This window comes from Porites lutea, chromosome 6 (assembly GCF_958299795.1).
Source record: "Porites lutea chromosome 6, jaPorLute2.1, whole genome shotgun sequence".
Lineage (NCBI taxonomy): Eukaryota > Metazoa > Cnidaria > Anthozoa > Scleractinia > Poritidae > Porites > Porites lutea.
The window spans coordinates 18,733,954-18,748,786 of record NC_133206.1 but is presented as its reverse complement, the minus strand read 5'-3'; the positions used below and the strand labels follow the sequence as shown (position 1 = coordinate 18,748,786).

General features: G+C 40.5%; 1 protein-coding gene across 2 annotated transcripts in view; it reads left to right on the top strand.

Moving 5' to 3' along the window:
- LOC140940087 (cytoskeleton-associated protein 5-like) overlaps positions 1 to 14,833 on the top strand; it is a 55,333-nt gene that overhangs the window by 14,717 nt on the left and 25,783 nt on the right. For both annotated transcript variants that reach the window (XM_073388975.1, XM_073388974.1), the window contains 9 exons: positions 131 to 244; positions 597 to 707; positions 2,163 to 2,252; positions 3,384 to 3,500; positions 4,548 to 4,619; positions 5,384 to 5,475; positions 6,211 to 6,268; positions 6,594 to 6,719; positions 8,862 to 9,022. In XM_073388975.1, coding sequence (XP_073245076.1) covers positions 131 to 244; positions 597 to 707; positions 2,163 to 2,252; positions 3,384 to 3,500; positions 4,548 to 4,619; positions 5,384 to 5,475; positions 6,211 to 6,268; positions 6,594 to 6,719; positions 8,862 to 9,022 — 941 coding nt within the window. The remainder of the gene's footprint in view (positions 1 to 130; positions 245 to 596; positions 708 to 2,162; positions 2,253 to 3,383; positions 3,501 to 4,547; positions 4,620 to 5,383; positions 5,476 to 6,210; positions 6,269 to 6,593; positions 6,720 to 8,861; positions 9,023 to 14,833) is intronic.

Below are 14,833 nucleotides of genomic sequence, written 5' to 3'. Positions count from 1 at the left end.
TGACAGTATAGATTTAAATTGTTCCAGTTTTGTTAATAGAAGTCCAGGCTAACATAATTAATGTTTATTACAGGTCTTGAGTGTTTGTAGTTGTGATAGTAATGTTCTTTTAATATGATGAATTTCTTAGCCTCCCAAAAAGAAGGCAGGCTCATCTGGTGGAGGAAAAGCAGGAGCTAAAGGAAAGAAGGCTTCATCTGTGAGTGGTTTTGACAGTGAAGAACCTACTGAGCCAGAAATGTCGGTAAGAAACTTGTGCACTTTGCATGATGATTTTTAAATGTCTGAAAAATGTGACAATGATAACTTTGTCGTTATTTAAAAATATGATGTTCTGAGAAGACTAAAGTAAGTTCCAGGGGATAAGTATGTTGGGTGAAGGCTCCACAATGTTGTGTTAATAATAAATATGATTAAATGAATAGATTAATAGATCACTCAATAAGTAAGTAAATAATGAGAAATTGAAAAAAAAATACAACAACAAAAAAACACCACCTTAACAGTATGCCACGCTATATTTCATAGGGTCATAAAATGAATAAAATCTCTCAGACATTTTAACTATTGTCGACCACACCATTGATTCATTGTAGCCAGAAGAAGTGGATGCTAAAGCTGCAGAGATTATTTCGGAGACTGTGCTCAAGCAACTAGCAGACACTAACTGGAAAGAGAGGCTGGCTGGTATAGAAGCTTTAAGTGATGTAAGTACATGTACGTGTGATTGGCAAACAGCAGTCTGAATATGAGTTATACAGATTAAATTTGATCATGCAGATTGCATTTATTTTGTATCATCTTCTTGACTGATACATTGTGTCAGCTACTGTGTACTTACTGTTACAGTGTAAGTGGCTCACTGCTCCTAAAATAATCTGCAATGGTTGTAAGAATTCATGGAGCTGAAACCAACAAAGTTATAGCCATATTTCTTGTTTGTAAACATTATTTTGTTATTTAAATGTGCTAACCACTGAGGCAAAAAAACCCATTGTTTCAAGAGCTAATGAGCCTGTGGTTGGCACATTAATATCATTATGTGACCTAACTTACTGCAGGGGTCAAACTCAGAAAACCATGAACACCTGAAATTTTTCAGGAATGTTGATTGTGTACTGGCCAATTGCAATAAAGTTCAGGATATGCAAGCTAACCTCAAAACCACAAACTAATTACCGTTGCTGTTTGCGGTTTAGTTATCTTTTGCCTTATTGGCTAATTTCCCACAACACAACAACATTTCATAAATATTTGTGGTGTTCACAGTTTTGTGAGTTTCACAGTAAAATATTGCTATTGCACACATTTTGGGTATCCTTCCTACTGATGAACAGTTACTCTGTTTAGATTTGCAGGAGCATTAACATTGTTATCTAAGTCTGTCCCCTTTGAATACCTTGAATAGTCTTTACAGGAACTGTTCACAGCTGTTCATCTTTAGAGTTATGCCAAAATAGGCCATTTGCACTAAGAGGCATGTGACATCGTTTTTATGAAAATGAAAGTTATATGATTTTACCTTCGAGAAACGATTGGTGGGTCATATCTTAAACAAAATAATAGTCATTTGGTTTTTCAAACCCGCACCATTTTCTTAAAATGAATAAGTTCGTAAATGGTCACGTGACCAAAATGTGATTTTTAAAATTATGAATTACCTCTCTCTGAACACAAATTTTGCACTTAAACTTCAAGGAAAATGTTGAAAAGATGATGTGATAACGTTTACAGCACATCTGAGCGTAACTATGAAACGTTGAGCAAGATATAAGCAAGAAGTAGTTTTGGCCGCCATGTTGGAGGGCAAAAGCATGCCCTCCAACATGGTGGCCAATACAAATCATACTACTTTGCTGAAAAATCAAAGTGCCATAAAATATCTCCCTTAAGTGCGTTTCCTCTCAAATTTCGGGTGTAAGATAATTTTTGTGTGCTCTAACAATTTTTGGCATCAGCAAGATTCCAAATCATTGTTTAAAGGAAGCATTGGTCACGTGACCTCTTAGTGCAAGTGGCCTATTAGCCCCTTTCTTTTTATCATTTAGTGTACAGTTTGCTATTTACTGTTACCTCTTACCTGGAACAAGTGAAGATGCCAATGTAACAGGGGCAGTTTTTTGTCACATAGTTGAGATGCTGAATGTTATTTTTTCTTTCAGCTTGTTAAAGGAATGGATCCAAAGGCTTCCTCACAAGTCCTGATCAGAGTTCTAGCAAAGAAACCAGGCTGGAAAGACACTAACTTCCAGGTAAAATGAATTTGGAGTATTAGAGTGGTTCTAAGTCTGCAAAAGAAATCTACAGGGGATGGACTTGTTGTTCATGAAGTGGCTAAAATTGCATATTTTGGTATCACTTTATAGGATGTTCAGGACTAAATACTAGTTTTTTTCCCTTCCAAGTATCGTTTAGGGCTGTGGGTAACTAAATGAAACAATACTGATCGTACATGACAATTGAAATCACCTTTAGAATGTGGTTTCTCTTTAGCACTAGCCCAGAATGGTTGTCTTTAGGGATTCAATCTCAATATTCTGATAAGCCTCTTTACCGCTTACAAGTGGGAGGTCTCCATGGGAAGAAGTCTTTAATCTCACAATTTAATTTTTATTCAAGTGAGAAGCACTGTCCTGTGAATTTGCCATGGTTTGTACAATCTTGAAAAGGTCTTAAATTTTAGTAGTCATCTTGAAAAGTCCTTGAATCTGGTTAAAGTCCTTGAAAATTACCTGATTTCTTTATAAGGTCTTGAAAAGTTCTTGAAATTCACTACCTTGTTTATGTCAGGGTTGTCAGAAAGTTTTCAAGTAGACAGCTGAGTTGTCAAAGTAAGCGACCAGTGCAGGGATATTTTATTTAAAAAATGCCATCCATAAAGAAATGCTAAGCAGAGTAGCCAGCCCATACTAACCAAGTAGGCGATGATTTTCACCAGTAGCTGGCTACTTTTGACAACCGTGTGATGTCCAAAAAAGTTTCTGTAAAATTAGATTTTTTGCCAAGGAGACGTTGGCTCATCCTCAGTGTAAGAACCTGTAAAACTCACGGGTAATGTAACAACATTTTTGTGCTTCCTTATTTTGAATGCTATTTCTGAACCTTAGATGCAATTGCAAGTCATTTTTGTGATCAACCATGGCTGAAGAAATTAAAATCGTAAATGACTCCATGAAGTGTTTTAGCCATGCATGAGGTGTTTAAAAGGGGGTTAAAGAATGCCGATTTATTGAATAATTCACAGTCCTTGAAAACTGTAGTTTGTCCTTGATAATTTCTTGAAATTTGTATGTCTGAAGTTGTGCGAACCATGATTTGTCTTTGAAGGCAATATTGATAATAACCTTGATCTGAATAGTTTCTCATATTAAAATATTTGTCAGGTTCTGAAAGCCAAATTTGCATTATGTCAGTATATTGCACGGAACATGAAGTCCTTTTCAAAACGCAGTGCTTTTTATGCTCTTGATGGATTGGTTGACAAAATTGGGGACATCAAGGTGAGAAAGCTGTTTACTATAGGTAACCTAACATTAACCCATCGTCATCTGATAAGCTTACAAATCTGGCTCCTTGTAAGTTTGAAGGAAGTGCCTTAACAGTCTAGGTGTGACAGAGAAGCATACAGGAACCAAGACAAGAACTTTACTTTTATGCCCCACACAGACAAAAAGAGAGGAAAAGTGACAATACTACTTATGTTAGGTATAAAGCCATCTAGAAAATAGCGGTAATTAAGTGAGGAGGTATTATGATGACTGGCAACAGGAACCATCACTGAAAATAAGTACATTGGAAAGACTTACGTGTAAGGTTACCCGATGTGATTTGTACCTCCCTAGATAAATTACTGTCGGGGGTTTTATGATGGGGCCACAGCTGCAAATGACAGTGAGTCATTCATCAGGTAGTGTCCAACTAAAATTGGCACATGTCTGTTGAAATCCTGCCTGCCATCTGGCATGATGACCAGACAGATCAAACACCGAAGATTTCAATTTTGCATTTAAAGACTTGCATACTCCTTAAAGAAATGAAAATTCAACTTCATGTACTTCTCACAACTTATTTGTTTTGTCCAACTGAAAAGGCTGCTTGGTCAGATAGACCTCTTTTCTAAAAACAAATATTTGTTATTTACAGGCTTGTGGGGCTAGAGAATTTGCTTGAAAGAGCAGTGATCTAGAAGCAGAGCTGCCAGAGCAAAAAGCAATATGTAATCTAGCCCAGCAATCCTGAGAGTTGCCCGTCAGTCATATGCAGAAGCAAGTGGATACACAGTGGAAAAAATGTGTCTCCACGTTCAATGTACCATAGCTGTCAAATAAGAAATCTAAGATTTTAGATTTGTCATGTAGTACTAAAAAGTGATCTTCAAGTATGATTTAAGAACCAGTACCTGGAAATCTCGAAGGAAATATATTTTACCCACAACCATAAGATTTAAATTGGTTTTCATTGTAATGAGATGATGTAGGCGATATACAGCTGTAGTGCCTAACATTTGTTTGACAATTTTTAAAATGTTTGTTTGTCTTTTTAAACAGTTAAAAGATGTAAGCAAGGAGGCACTGACTACATTTGCAGAAATGATATCACTAAACTACATTAGTTTAAAGGTGGGTGTGTTACAATGGACTGATGGAACCAGTTTTTTGAGATTTGGTTTTGCCTTCTTATCATTTGCTTGGATGAGAAAATATATTGTCAAATTCTCTCTCTCTAAGGCATCTTGATGTGAAAAAAAGTTGCCAGCTTTGCAACCCCAGAGAATTGATTCATGAAGAAATGAAAATGGTTATCAATTTGTTGTCTGAATTGCAGTAAAATGGTAGAAACGCTATTCTTTCTGATTTGCAACGTGATGCTCTCAGTAAAAGCTTCTGTATGACAAGTTGTGGGCAAAATTTCCCAGCATTGTGCTCTGGAGTGAAAAAGTTGAATATGAATACTTCTGTAAGAGATAAGTTTGCTCAATACAAAGTGCACCCATAAAAATGTGATAGTTTACTTGTAACCACAGTATAGACCTTTTCACTGTTTTTTCAACTTTTTACATGGCAAGTAAAAGAGAAAATCCGTTGACACCACTGGAAAGAGCACCTTACAATTACTACAATCGCCAAGTTTGAAAGTGATACAGCTTAAGTAAGCAAAGATATAGCTCCGCAAAGTTGTGAAAATTTGCAGATGTTTGTGTGCGCCCCCCCTACCTTTCAACAAATCACTTTCAAACTTGGCAGTTTTACTAATTTAAAGGCATTCTTTCCAGCAAATTTGATGGATTTTCCCTTACTTGTCCATGTCAAAAGTTGAAAAAAAAAATGTGCAAAGTTCTATTACATATGTGATGTGTGACATTTTTGATGGTGTCTTTCTTCAGATTTCAAAACATGCAGGCTCTCAGAAGAATCCCAAGGTTCTGGCCGAGTCTCTCAATTGGCTTTCTGATGCTATCAAAGGATTTGGATTCAAGTATAAGTCTATGATTTTCTTATTTTCTTATCTACAATGAACTGCTGGTGGTAACCAGAAAAAAACAGCAGTTGTCCACATTGCATGTTAAAACATTGCATGAAAATAGGTTTCAAGAGAGAGCACATGTTTTTGTTATGTCCTTTGTGCACTTGTGATTTTATTGGCTCGCTATGTCATCTTGCTCCACTTAAGAAAGATTAAGGGCTCAAATGGAATCTGCCACTATTTCAAAACCTATTAAATTTTTAAAACCTAGCATCCCAAAGGTTGATTTACTGATTAGTAGCTTGTTTGAAAAATGAGGGATGATATTTTTGTTTATTGTGGCATGTTTATGGTAGGATAATTAATCATTTGACTCATGATAGTCATTTTGTAAATGATTGCAACATTTCGACTGCATACTGCTGGTCTTCATCAGACGCTGGTGTCAATCAGCAATTCAACACCATCAGGTGATGAAGACAACCAGTATGCAGTCAAACTGAGTGAAAAACCTTGAGTGAGCCCTATTATAGCTTGTGTGTGTCTTTAAGTGCCCCTGCTGTGTAATAGGTATATTGATCTGTAGACATTTTGTGGATTATTAAGAAAATGAGCCTGCCCTCTAAGTCTGTATTCTAGAAAACTTATGTATCTGGTGAAGTAAACCACACTAAAATTTAGTTTCCCATTGCTGATACTGCAGTTGCATCACCTTTAATTTAAACATTCGTTTTTATTTTATTTTAGAATTGACCTCAAGCCTCACATTACCTACATAAAGGAAGCATTAACAAATACAAATCCAGTAAGGACAAAATAGAAATGCTTATCGTACTTGCAGTTACTCTAGTGTTGTCATTTAATAGGAAAATTATGGTTGGAGTCAAGCTTTTTATTTGCTGGATGGAGAAAAACAGTAACAAGGAGCATTCTGTCATTATCCCATCCAATTAATTTAGTTACAGTGCTGTATATCCCAGCCTTGGACTGCGGAAATGAAATAGCCTTGTCACTTCACTTTATTTGGATGTAACAAACACATAGTGTCATCAAAAAATGGATCATGAAAAGTTATTAGACATGCTTATATGTATCCTTTGCACTGGGCTTACCCTTCATATATTTATCAGGCTGTCAGAACTGCTGCCATTTCATTGCTTGGAACTATGTACATGTATGTGGGAGCAACTTTAAGAGTATTCTTCGAGGAAGAAAAGCCTGCACTGCTGCAACAAATTGATGCTGAGTTTGAAAAGGTGGGCATTCTGTGTGCTAGATGACTGAAGTTCAAGGGCGCTTTCCAAAAGTCAGAACTGGCCAGCCGGACCAGTCATCTTGACCATGAAATAGACTTTTTCAAAGAGAATTTTTTTGAAAAACCATCTCCTTCGTGCATAGTATTTAGGATTTGAATGATCTGGCTGGATAGTCTTCATTAAAAGTAAAATTCTCATTATGATGAGAATGGTCTGTCTGGTCAGTTCTGACAAATGGAAAGTACTCTAACTTAATATTATTATTTTTAATGCTATGGACACATTTTTACATTTATTTTTGTGGACACATCCAGGTGAAGTGTCTCTTTTTCCAAAGTCCATTTTCTTTGGAGCATAATGATGCAGCTGGTACCTCAGGTAGCCCAAACTCTGTGGAAGTTTGTTGGGACTTTGAATTTATAAGAGAATATATAAAAATAAACAAAACACGTTCTAAATTCCATTTTTTAACAAAAATAGAAATAAAAATGACACCTTGTGTTTTTGTTTTGTTTTTTTACTGTCTCTTCACTTCTTGAGCCATTTGGAAGCAGTTTTATGGACGTTTAAGATTTTGAGTTGTACTAACAATAAGAAATAAGGGAAGGCTGGGGACTGAAGCCGAACTTTCCAGCTCAAAGCTCCATAAATCCCATAAAAGTGGTCCAAACTCGCCAAAATTGCTGTCAAATTGCCTTCTATGCTTCTTGAGTCTCAGATTTCACCAAAACTGTTCTCGAAGTGCTTGATTTTAAACTTTTTCCATCAAAGTTTTCTTTTTCTTGATGAGTATGACCAAGCAGTTAGACGTGACCTAATCAACACACGCTCAAAGCTTACGTCACAGCGACAATTTACCTCTGTCCAGGAGAGGGCACAGTGTTCATTTGACTCTGACAAAGCACGCCAAAACATTACGCGAGTGCCAGCTATTTACACAACGGAGCAGTCTTCTTCATTTTCTTCTTGGTCTGACTTCGCTACATTTTAAAAACAATTTCACTTTCAATTTAAGTCTTCAGGAGTCTTTAAGACAATGATGCACTGTGGAACGGGTGAACAATTAAAATGCCTGCCAATTCAGGGTTTGCACAGTCTTCAAAAGTACTTGAATTTTAGGGGAAGTCCTTGAATTCCATTTTCCGTTGCAAAGTCCTTAAATTTCTGTACAAGTCCTTGAATTTTCTTCAACTCTGAATGTAGTAGCCTGAAAAGTGCTTTTTAATGCTTTTTGGTTGCCAAACGTAACATAACATAACTTTATTATTAATATAGCGCAAAATACATGGGTATATGATCTAATGTGCTTTACGTTGCTTATTATAATGCTTATAATATTACAATGAAATGGATAAAAAATTACAGCTTTTCTGGATTATAAGCTAAAAGCTAGTTCAAAATAATGAGTTTTTAACCGTGCCATAAAAGTTTTGAGACTGCCCAAAGCTCTCAACTCGTCTGGAAGGGCGTTCCACAGGGTCGGCGCGGCTGCAAAGAACGCCCTGTCTCCTGTTGTCTTCTTGGTCTTGTTGGGCAGATCAAGCAGTAAGTGTTTTGTATTTTATCGCAGGTTTTTATTTGACTGTGGCTTAAGTCTAATTAATTGATGAATATATGTGGAAGCACTACCATGTGAAGCTTTGCATGTGTATACAACCAATTTAAACTGGTAGCCAATGCAAGTCTTTCATAACAGAACACTTATATTCTGCCTAGACAGAATATAACTCATAACTGAGATAACTTAAATGTTGATTTACATAACGAGTTTTTGGTTTTATGCATTAATTAACTCTCAATTTAAGACAAGTGTACTAAAAATGTAGAGAAGTTGGTGGAGCGAACTGTACTGTTCCAGCCTTGAAGTCCTGTTAGAATGGAATTGGAATGTGCATTTTTTGTACAATCTGTGAAATTACATTCCTGGTAGGTGTTCCTTCAAAATCAAATGTGGTCCTTGAAAAGTTCATGAAAAGTCCTAAAAAATGGCTGCAATTTTTTGTGTGAACCCTGTAGCCCTTTAAGTTTCTGTCAAGTAAATAGGGTGATCAAGCTCCTTTAATTCTCTTATTGTACACTTTATTTAGTGTCCAGGTCCCTTTTCTTCAAATTTGTCTTGCTTGTATTTTACACACTTTATAGGTAAAGGGAGAGAAGCCCCCAGCACCAACCCTTGGTGTGGCACCCAAGGGAGGAGATGGTGGTGATGAAGAAGATGGTGCAGAGGAGGGTGGGGGAGGGGCTGAGGATGATGCTACCCCAGCTGTCAACTTAGCTGATCTTGTTCCTAGGAATGATATAAGGTACGGTTGTACAATTGTTTGTCTAACTACAGCATGAATTAAAGCGCAAACAACACCAAGATCTTTTTGTTTTGTTATTTTGTTTGAATGCTAAAATCTGGTCACAGTTGATAAGAGGACTCACAATCATTAAGGGCCACGGCTGGAATTTTGCCTACTATTTAAAAAATGTAAAGATGTGAGCTACGTAGTAAAGACACAATAGACCATAGTGAAAGCATCAGAAAATGTATTGAATCCCTGACCACTTGTCCCATTTCCCCAATCTACACTGGTCAATGTGGACCAAGTTGCACCAATCTGCACAGAGTTGCACCAAACTGCACCCAGTTGAACCAAACTGCACCACGATTCACCAGAATGCGCCAAACTGCACCAGAATGAACCAAGTTGCACCAACCCGCAAAAAATTGCACCAAACTCCACCAAGTTGCGTCAGAATGCACCAATCTGCACCAAGTTGCACCAAACTGCACCATGTTGCACCAATCTACACCAAGCTGCACTAAACTACACCAAGTTGCACCAATCTGCACCTCGTTGAACCAATATGTAACAAATTGCACCAAGTTGCACCAAACTGCACCAAGTTGCACGAAACTGCACCAATCTCCACCAAACTGCACCAAGTTGCACCAAACTGTACCAAGTTTCACCAATCTGCACCAAGTTGCACCAAACTGCACCAACTTGCACCAATCTGCACCAGGTTCCACCAAAGTGCACCAAATTTCACCAAGCTGCACCAAACTGCACCAAGTTGCACCAACTGCACCAAGTTGCACCAAACTGCACCAAAGTGCACCAAGTTGCACCAAAGTGTACCAAGTTGCACTAAACTGCACCAAGTCGCACCAATCTGCACCAAACTTCACCAAGTTGCACCAAAACTGCACCAAGTTGAACCAAGTTGCACCACAGTTTACCAAGTTGCACCAATCTGCAGCAAGTGGCACCAATCTGCACCAAACTGCACAGTGTTGCACCAAGTTGCACCAATCTACACCAAGTTGCACCAAACTGCACCAAGTTGCACCAATCTGTACCAAGTTGCACCAAACTACACCAAGTTGCACCAATCTGCACCTTCTTGCACCATTATGCAACAAACTGCACCAAGTAGCACCAAGTTGCACCAATCTACACCAAGTTGCACCAAACTGCACTAAGTTAAACCAAACTGCACCACGTTGCACCAAACCTCACCAATCTGCACGAAACTGCACCAAACTGAACCAAGTTGCACCAAACTGTACCAAGTTCCACCAATCTGCACCAAGTTGCACCAAACTGCACCAACTTGCACCAATCTCCACCAAGTTGCACCAAACTGCACCAAGTTGCATCAGTCTGCACCAAGTTGCACCAAACTGCACCAAGTTACACCAATCTGCACAAAAATGCGCCAAGTTGCACCAAAGTGCACCAATCTGCACCAAAGTGCACCAAGTTGCACCAAACTGCACCAAGTTGCACTAAACTGCACCAATTTGCACCAATCTGCACCAAACTGCACCAAGTTGCACCAAAACTGCACCAACTTGCACCAAGTTGCACCAAACTGCACCAAGTTGCACCAAAGTGTACCAAGTTGCACCAAACTACACCATGTTGCACCAAATTGCACCATGTTGCACCAAACTGCACCAAGTGGCACCAACCTGCACCAAGTTGCACCAAACTGTACCAAGTTCCACCAATCTGCACCAAGTTGCATCAATCTGCACCAAACTTCACCAAATTGCACCAAAACTACACCAAGTTGAACCAAGTTGCACCAAAGTTTACTAAGTTGCACCAATCTGCAGCAAGTGGCACCAATCTGCACAAAGTTGCACCAAACTGCACCAACTTGCACCAATCTCAACAAAGTGGCACTAAACTGCACCAATTTGCACCAAAACTGCACCAAACTGCACCAAGTTGCACCAAAACTGCACCAACTTGAACCAAGTTGCACCAAACTGCACCAAGTTGCACCAATTTGCATCAAGTTGCACCAAAGTGTGCCAAGTTGCACAAATCTGCACCAAACTACACCATGTTGCACCAAGTTGCACCAAAGTGTACCAAGTTGCACTAAACTGCACCAAGTTGCACCAATCTGCACCAAACTTCACCAAATTGCACCAAAACTGCACCATGTTGAACCAAGTTGCACCAAAGTTTACCAAGTTGCACCAATCTGCAGCAAGTGGCACCAATCTGCACCAAACTGCACAGTGTTGCACCAAGTTGCACCAATCTACACCAAGTTGCACCAAACTGCACCAAGTTGCACCAATCTGTACCAAGTTGCACCAAACTACACCAAATTGCACCAATCGGCACCTTCTTGCACCAATATGCAACAAACTGCACCAAGTAGCACCAAATTGCAGCAATCTACACCAAGTTGCACCAAACTGCACCAAGTTAAACCAAACTGCACCACGTTGCACCAGACCGCACCAATCTGCACGAAACTGCACCAAACTGCACCAAGTTGCACCAAACTGTACCAAGTTCCACCAATCTGCACCAAGTTGCACCAAAATGCACCAACTTGCACCAATCTCCACCAAGTTGCACCGAACTGCACCAAGTTGCATCAGTCTGCACCAAGTTGCACCAAACTGCACCAAGTTACACCAATCTGCACAAAAATGCGCCAAGTTGCACCAAAGTGCACCAATCTGCACGAAAGTGCACCAAGTTGCACTAAACTGCACCAAGTTGCACCAATCTGCACCAAACTGCACCAAGTTGCACCAAAACTGCACCAACTTGCACCAACTTGCACGAAACTGCACCAATCTGCACCAAGTTGCACCAATCTGCACCAAACTACACCATGTTGCACCAAACTGCACCAAGTGGAACCAACCTGCACCAAGTTGCACCAAACTGTACCAAGTTCCACCAATCTGCACCAAGTTGCATCAATCTGCACCAAACTTCACCAAATTGCACCAAAACTGCACCAAGTTGAACCAAGTTGCACCAAAGTTTACTAAGTTGCACCAATCTGCAGCAAGTGGCACCAATCTGCACGAAGTTGCACCAAACTGCACCAACTTGCACCAATCTCAACAAAGTGGCACTAAACTGCACCAATTTGCACCAAAACTGCACCAAACTGCACCAAGTTGCACCAAAACTGCACCAACTTGCACCAAACTGCACCAAGTTGCACCAATTTGCACCAAGTTGCACCAAAGTGTGCCAAGTTGCACCAATCTGCACCAAACTACACCATGTTGCACCAAGTTGCACCAAACTGCACCAAGTTGCACCAAAGTGTACCAAGTTGCACCAAACTGCACCAAGTTGCACCAATCTGCACCACACTTCACCAAATTGCACCAAAATTGCACCAAGTTAAACCAAGTTGCACCAAAGTTTACCAAGTTGCACCAATCTGCACCAAACTGCAGAGTGTTGCACCAAGTTGCACCAATCTACACCAAGTTGCACCAAACTGCACCAAGTTGCACCAATCTGTACCAAGTTGCACCAAACTACACAAGGTTGCACCAATCTGCACCTTCTTGCACCAATATGCAACAAACTGCACCAAGTAGCACCAAGTTGCACCAATCTACACCAAGTTGCACCAAACTGTACCAAGTTAAACCAAACTGCACCACGTTGCACCAAACCGCACCAATCTGCACGAAACTGCACCAAACTGAACCAAGTTGCACCAAACTGTACCAAGTTCCACCAATCTGCACCAAGTTGCACCAAACTGCACCAACTCTCACCAATCTCCACCAAGTTGCACCAAACTGCACCAAGTTGTATCAGTCTGCACCAAGTTGCACCAAAATGCACCAAGTTACACCAATCTGCACCAAAATGCGCCAAGTTGCACCAAAGTGCACCAATCTGCACCAAACTGCACCAATCTGCACCAAACTGCACCAAGTTGCACCAAAGTGTACCAAGTTGCACCAATCTGCACCAAACTACACCATGTTGCACCATGTTGCACCAAACTGCACCAAGTTGCACCAACCTGCACCAAGTTGCACCAAACTGTACCAAGTTCCACCAATCTGCACCAAGTTGCACCAAACTGCACCAACTTGCACCAATCTCAACAAAGTGGCACTAAACTGCACCAATTTGCACCAATCTGCACCAAACTGCACCAAGTTGCACCAAAACTGCACCAACTTGCACCAAGTTGCACCAAACTGCACCAAGTTGCACCAATTTGCACCAAGTTGCACCAAAGTGTGCTAAGTTGCACCAATCTGCACCAAACTACACCATGTTGCACCAAGTTGCACCATGTTGCACCAAACTGCACCAAGTTGCACCAAGCTGCACCAAGTTGCACCAAACTATACCAAGTTCCACCAATCTGTACCAAGTTGCACCAAACTGCACCAACTTGCACCAATCTTCACCAAGTTGCACCAAACTGCACCACGTTGCACCAATCTGCACCAGGTTGCACCTAAGTGCACCAAATTTCTCCAGAGTGCACCAAGTTGCACCAAACTGAACCAAGTTGCACCAATCTGCACCAAGTTGCACCAAACTGCACCAACTTGCACCAATCTGCACCAAGTTGGACCTAACTGCACCAAGTTGCATCAGTCTGCACCAAACTGCACCAAGTTACACCAATCTGCACCAAAGTGCGCCAAGTTGCACTAAAGTGCACCAATCTGCACCAAAGTGCACCAAGTTGCACCAATCTGCACCAAACTGCACCAAGTTGCACCAAACTGCACCAAGTTGCACTAAACTGCACCAATTTGCACCAATCTGCACCAAACTGCACCAAGTTGCACCAAAACTGCACCAACTTGCACCAAGTTGCACCAAACTGCACCAAGTTGCACCAATCTGTACCAAGTTGCACCAAACTACACCAAGTTGCACCAATCTGCACCTTCTTGCACCAATATGCAACAAACTGCACCAAGTAGCACCAAGTTGCACCAATCTACACCAAGTTGCACTAAACTGCACCAAGTTGCACCATGTTGTACCAAACTGCACCAATCTGCACCAAGTCGCACCAACCTGCACCAAGTTGCACCAAATTGCACCAAGTTTACCAAACTGCACCAAGTTGAACCAAACTGCACCAAGTTGCACCAATCTGAACCAAGTTGCACCAATCTCCACCAAAGTGCTCCAAGGTACGCCAAAGTGCACCAATTTGCAGCAATCTGCACCAAAGTGCACCAAGTTGCACCAGTCTCAACCAAGTTGCACCAATCTGCATCAAGTTGCACCAAAGTGCAAGAAGTTGCACCAAACTGCACCAATCTGAACGAAGTTGCACCAAACTTCACCAAGTTACACCAATCTGCACCAAGTTGTACCAATCTGCATCAAGTTGCACCAAGTTGATCCAAACTGCACTAAGTTGCGTTAGGATGCATTAAAAAGTTCCATTTTGCACCAAGTTGAAGCAGTCTGAGCAGTCTGCACCAAGCTGCAACAGACTGTGTCAATCTGCACTAAATTCCACCAAACTGCACCTTTCTGAACCAAAATTTTAGTGTGCACCAAAATGTACCAAGTTGCACTAAACTACACTAATCTGCACCAACTTGAACGAAACTACACCAATGTGTACCACGTTGCACCAAACTACAGCATTCTGTAGCAAACTTCAGCAATCTACATCAATCTGCATCAAGTTGCACCAAACTTCACCAATGTGCACCAAATTGCACCAAAGGTTGCCAATCTCCACTATTCTGCACCCAATGTACACCAAACTATAGCAGTCTTCAGCAATGTACACCAAACTTTACCAATCTACAAACTGCACCAATCTATACCCCACTGCACGAATCTGGA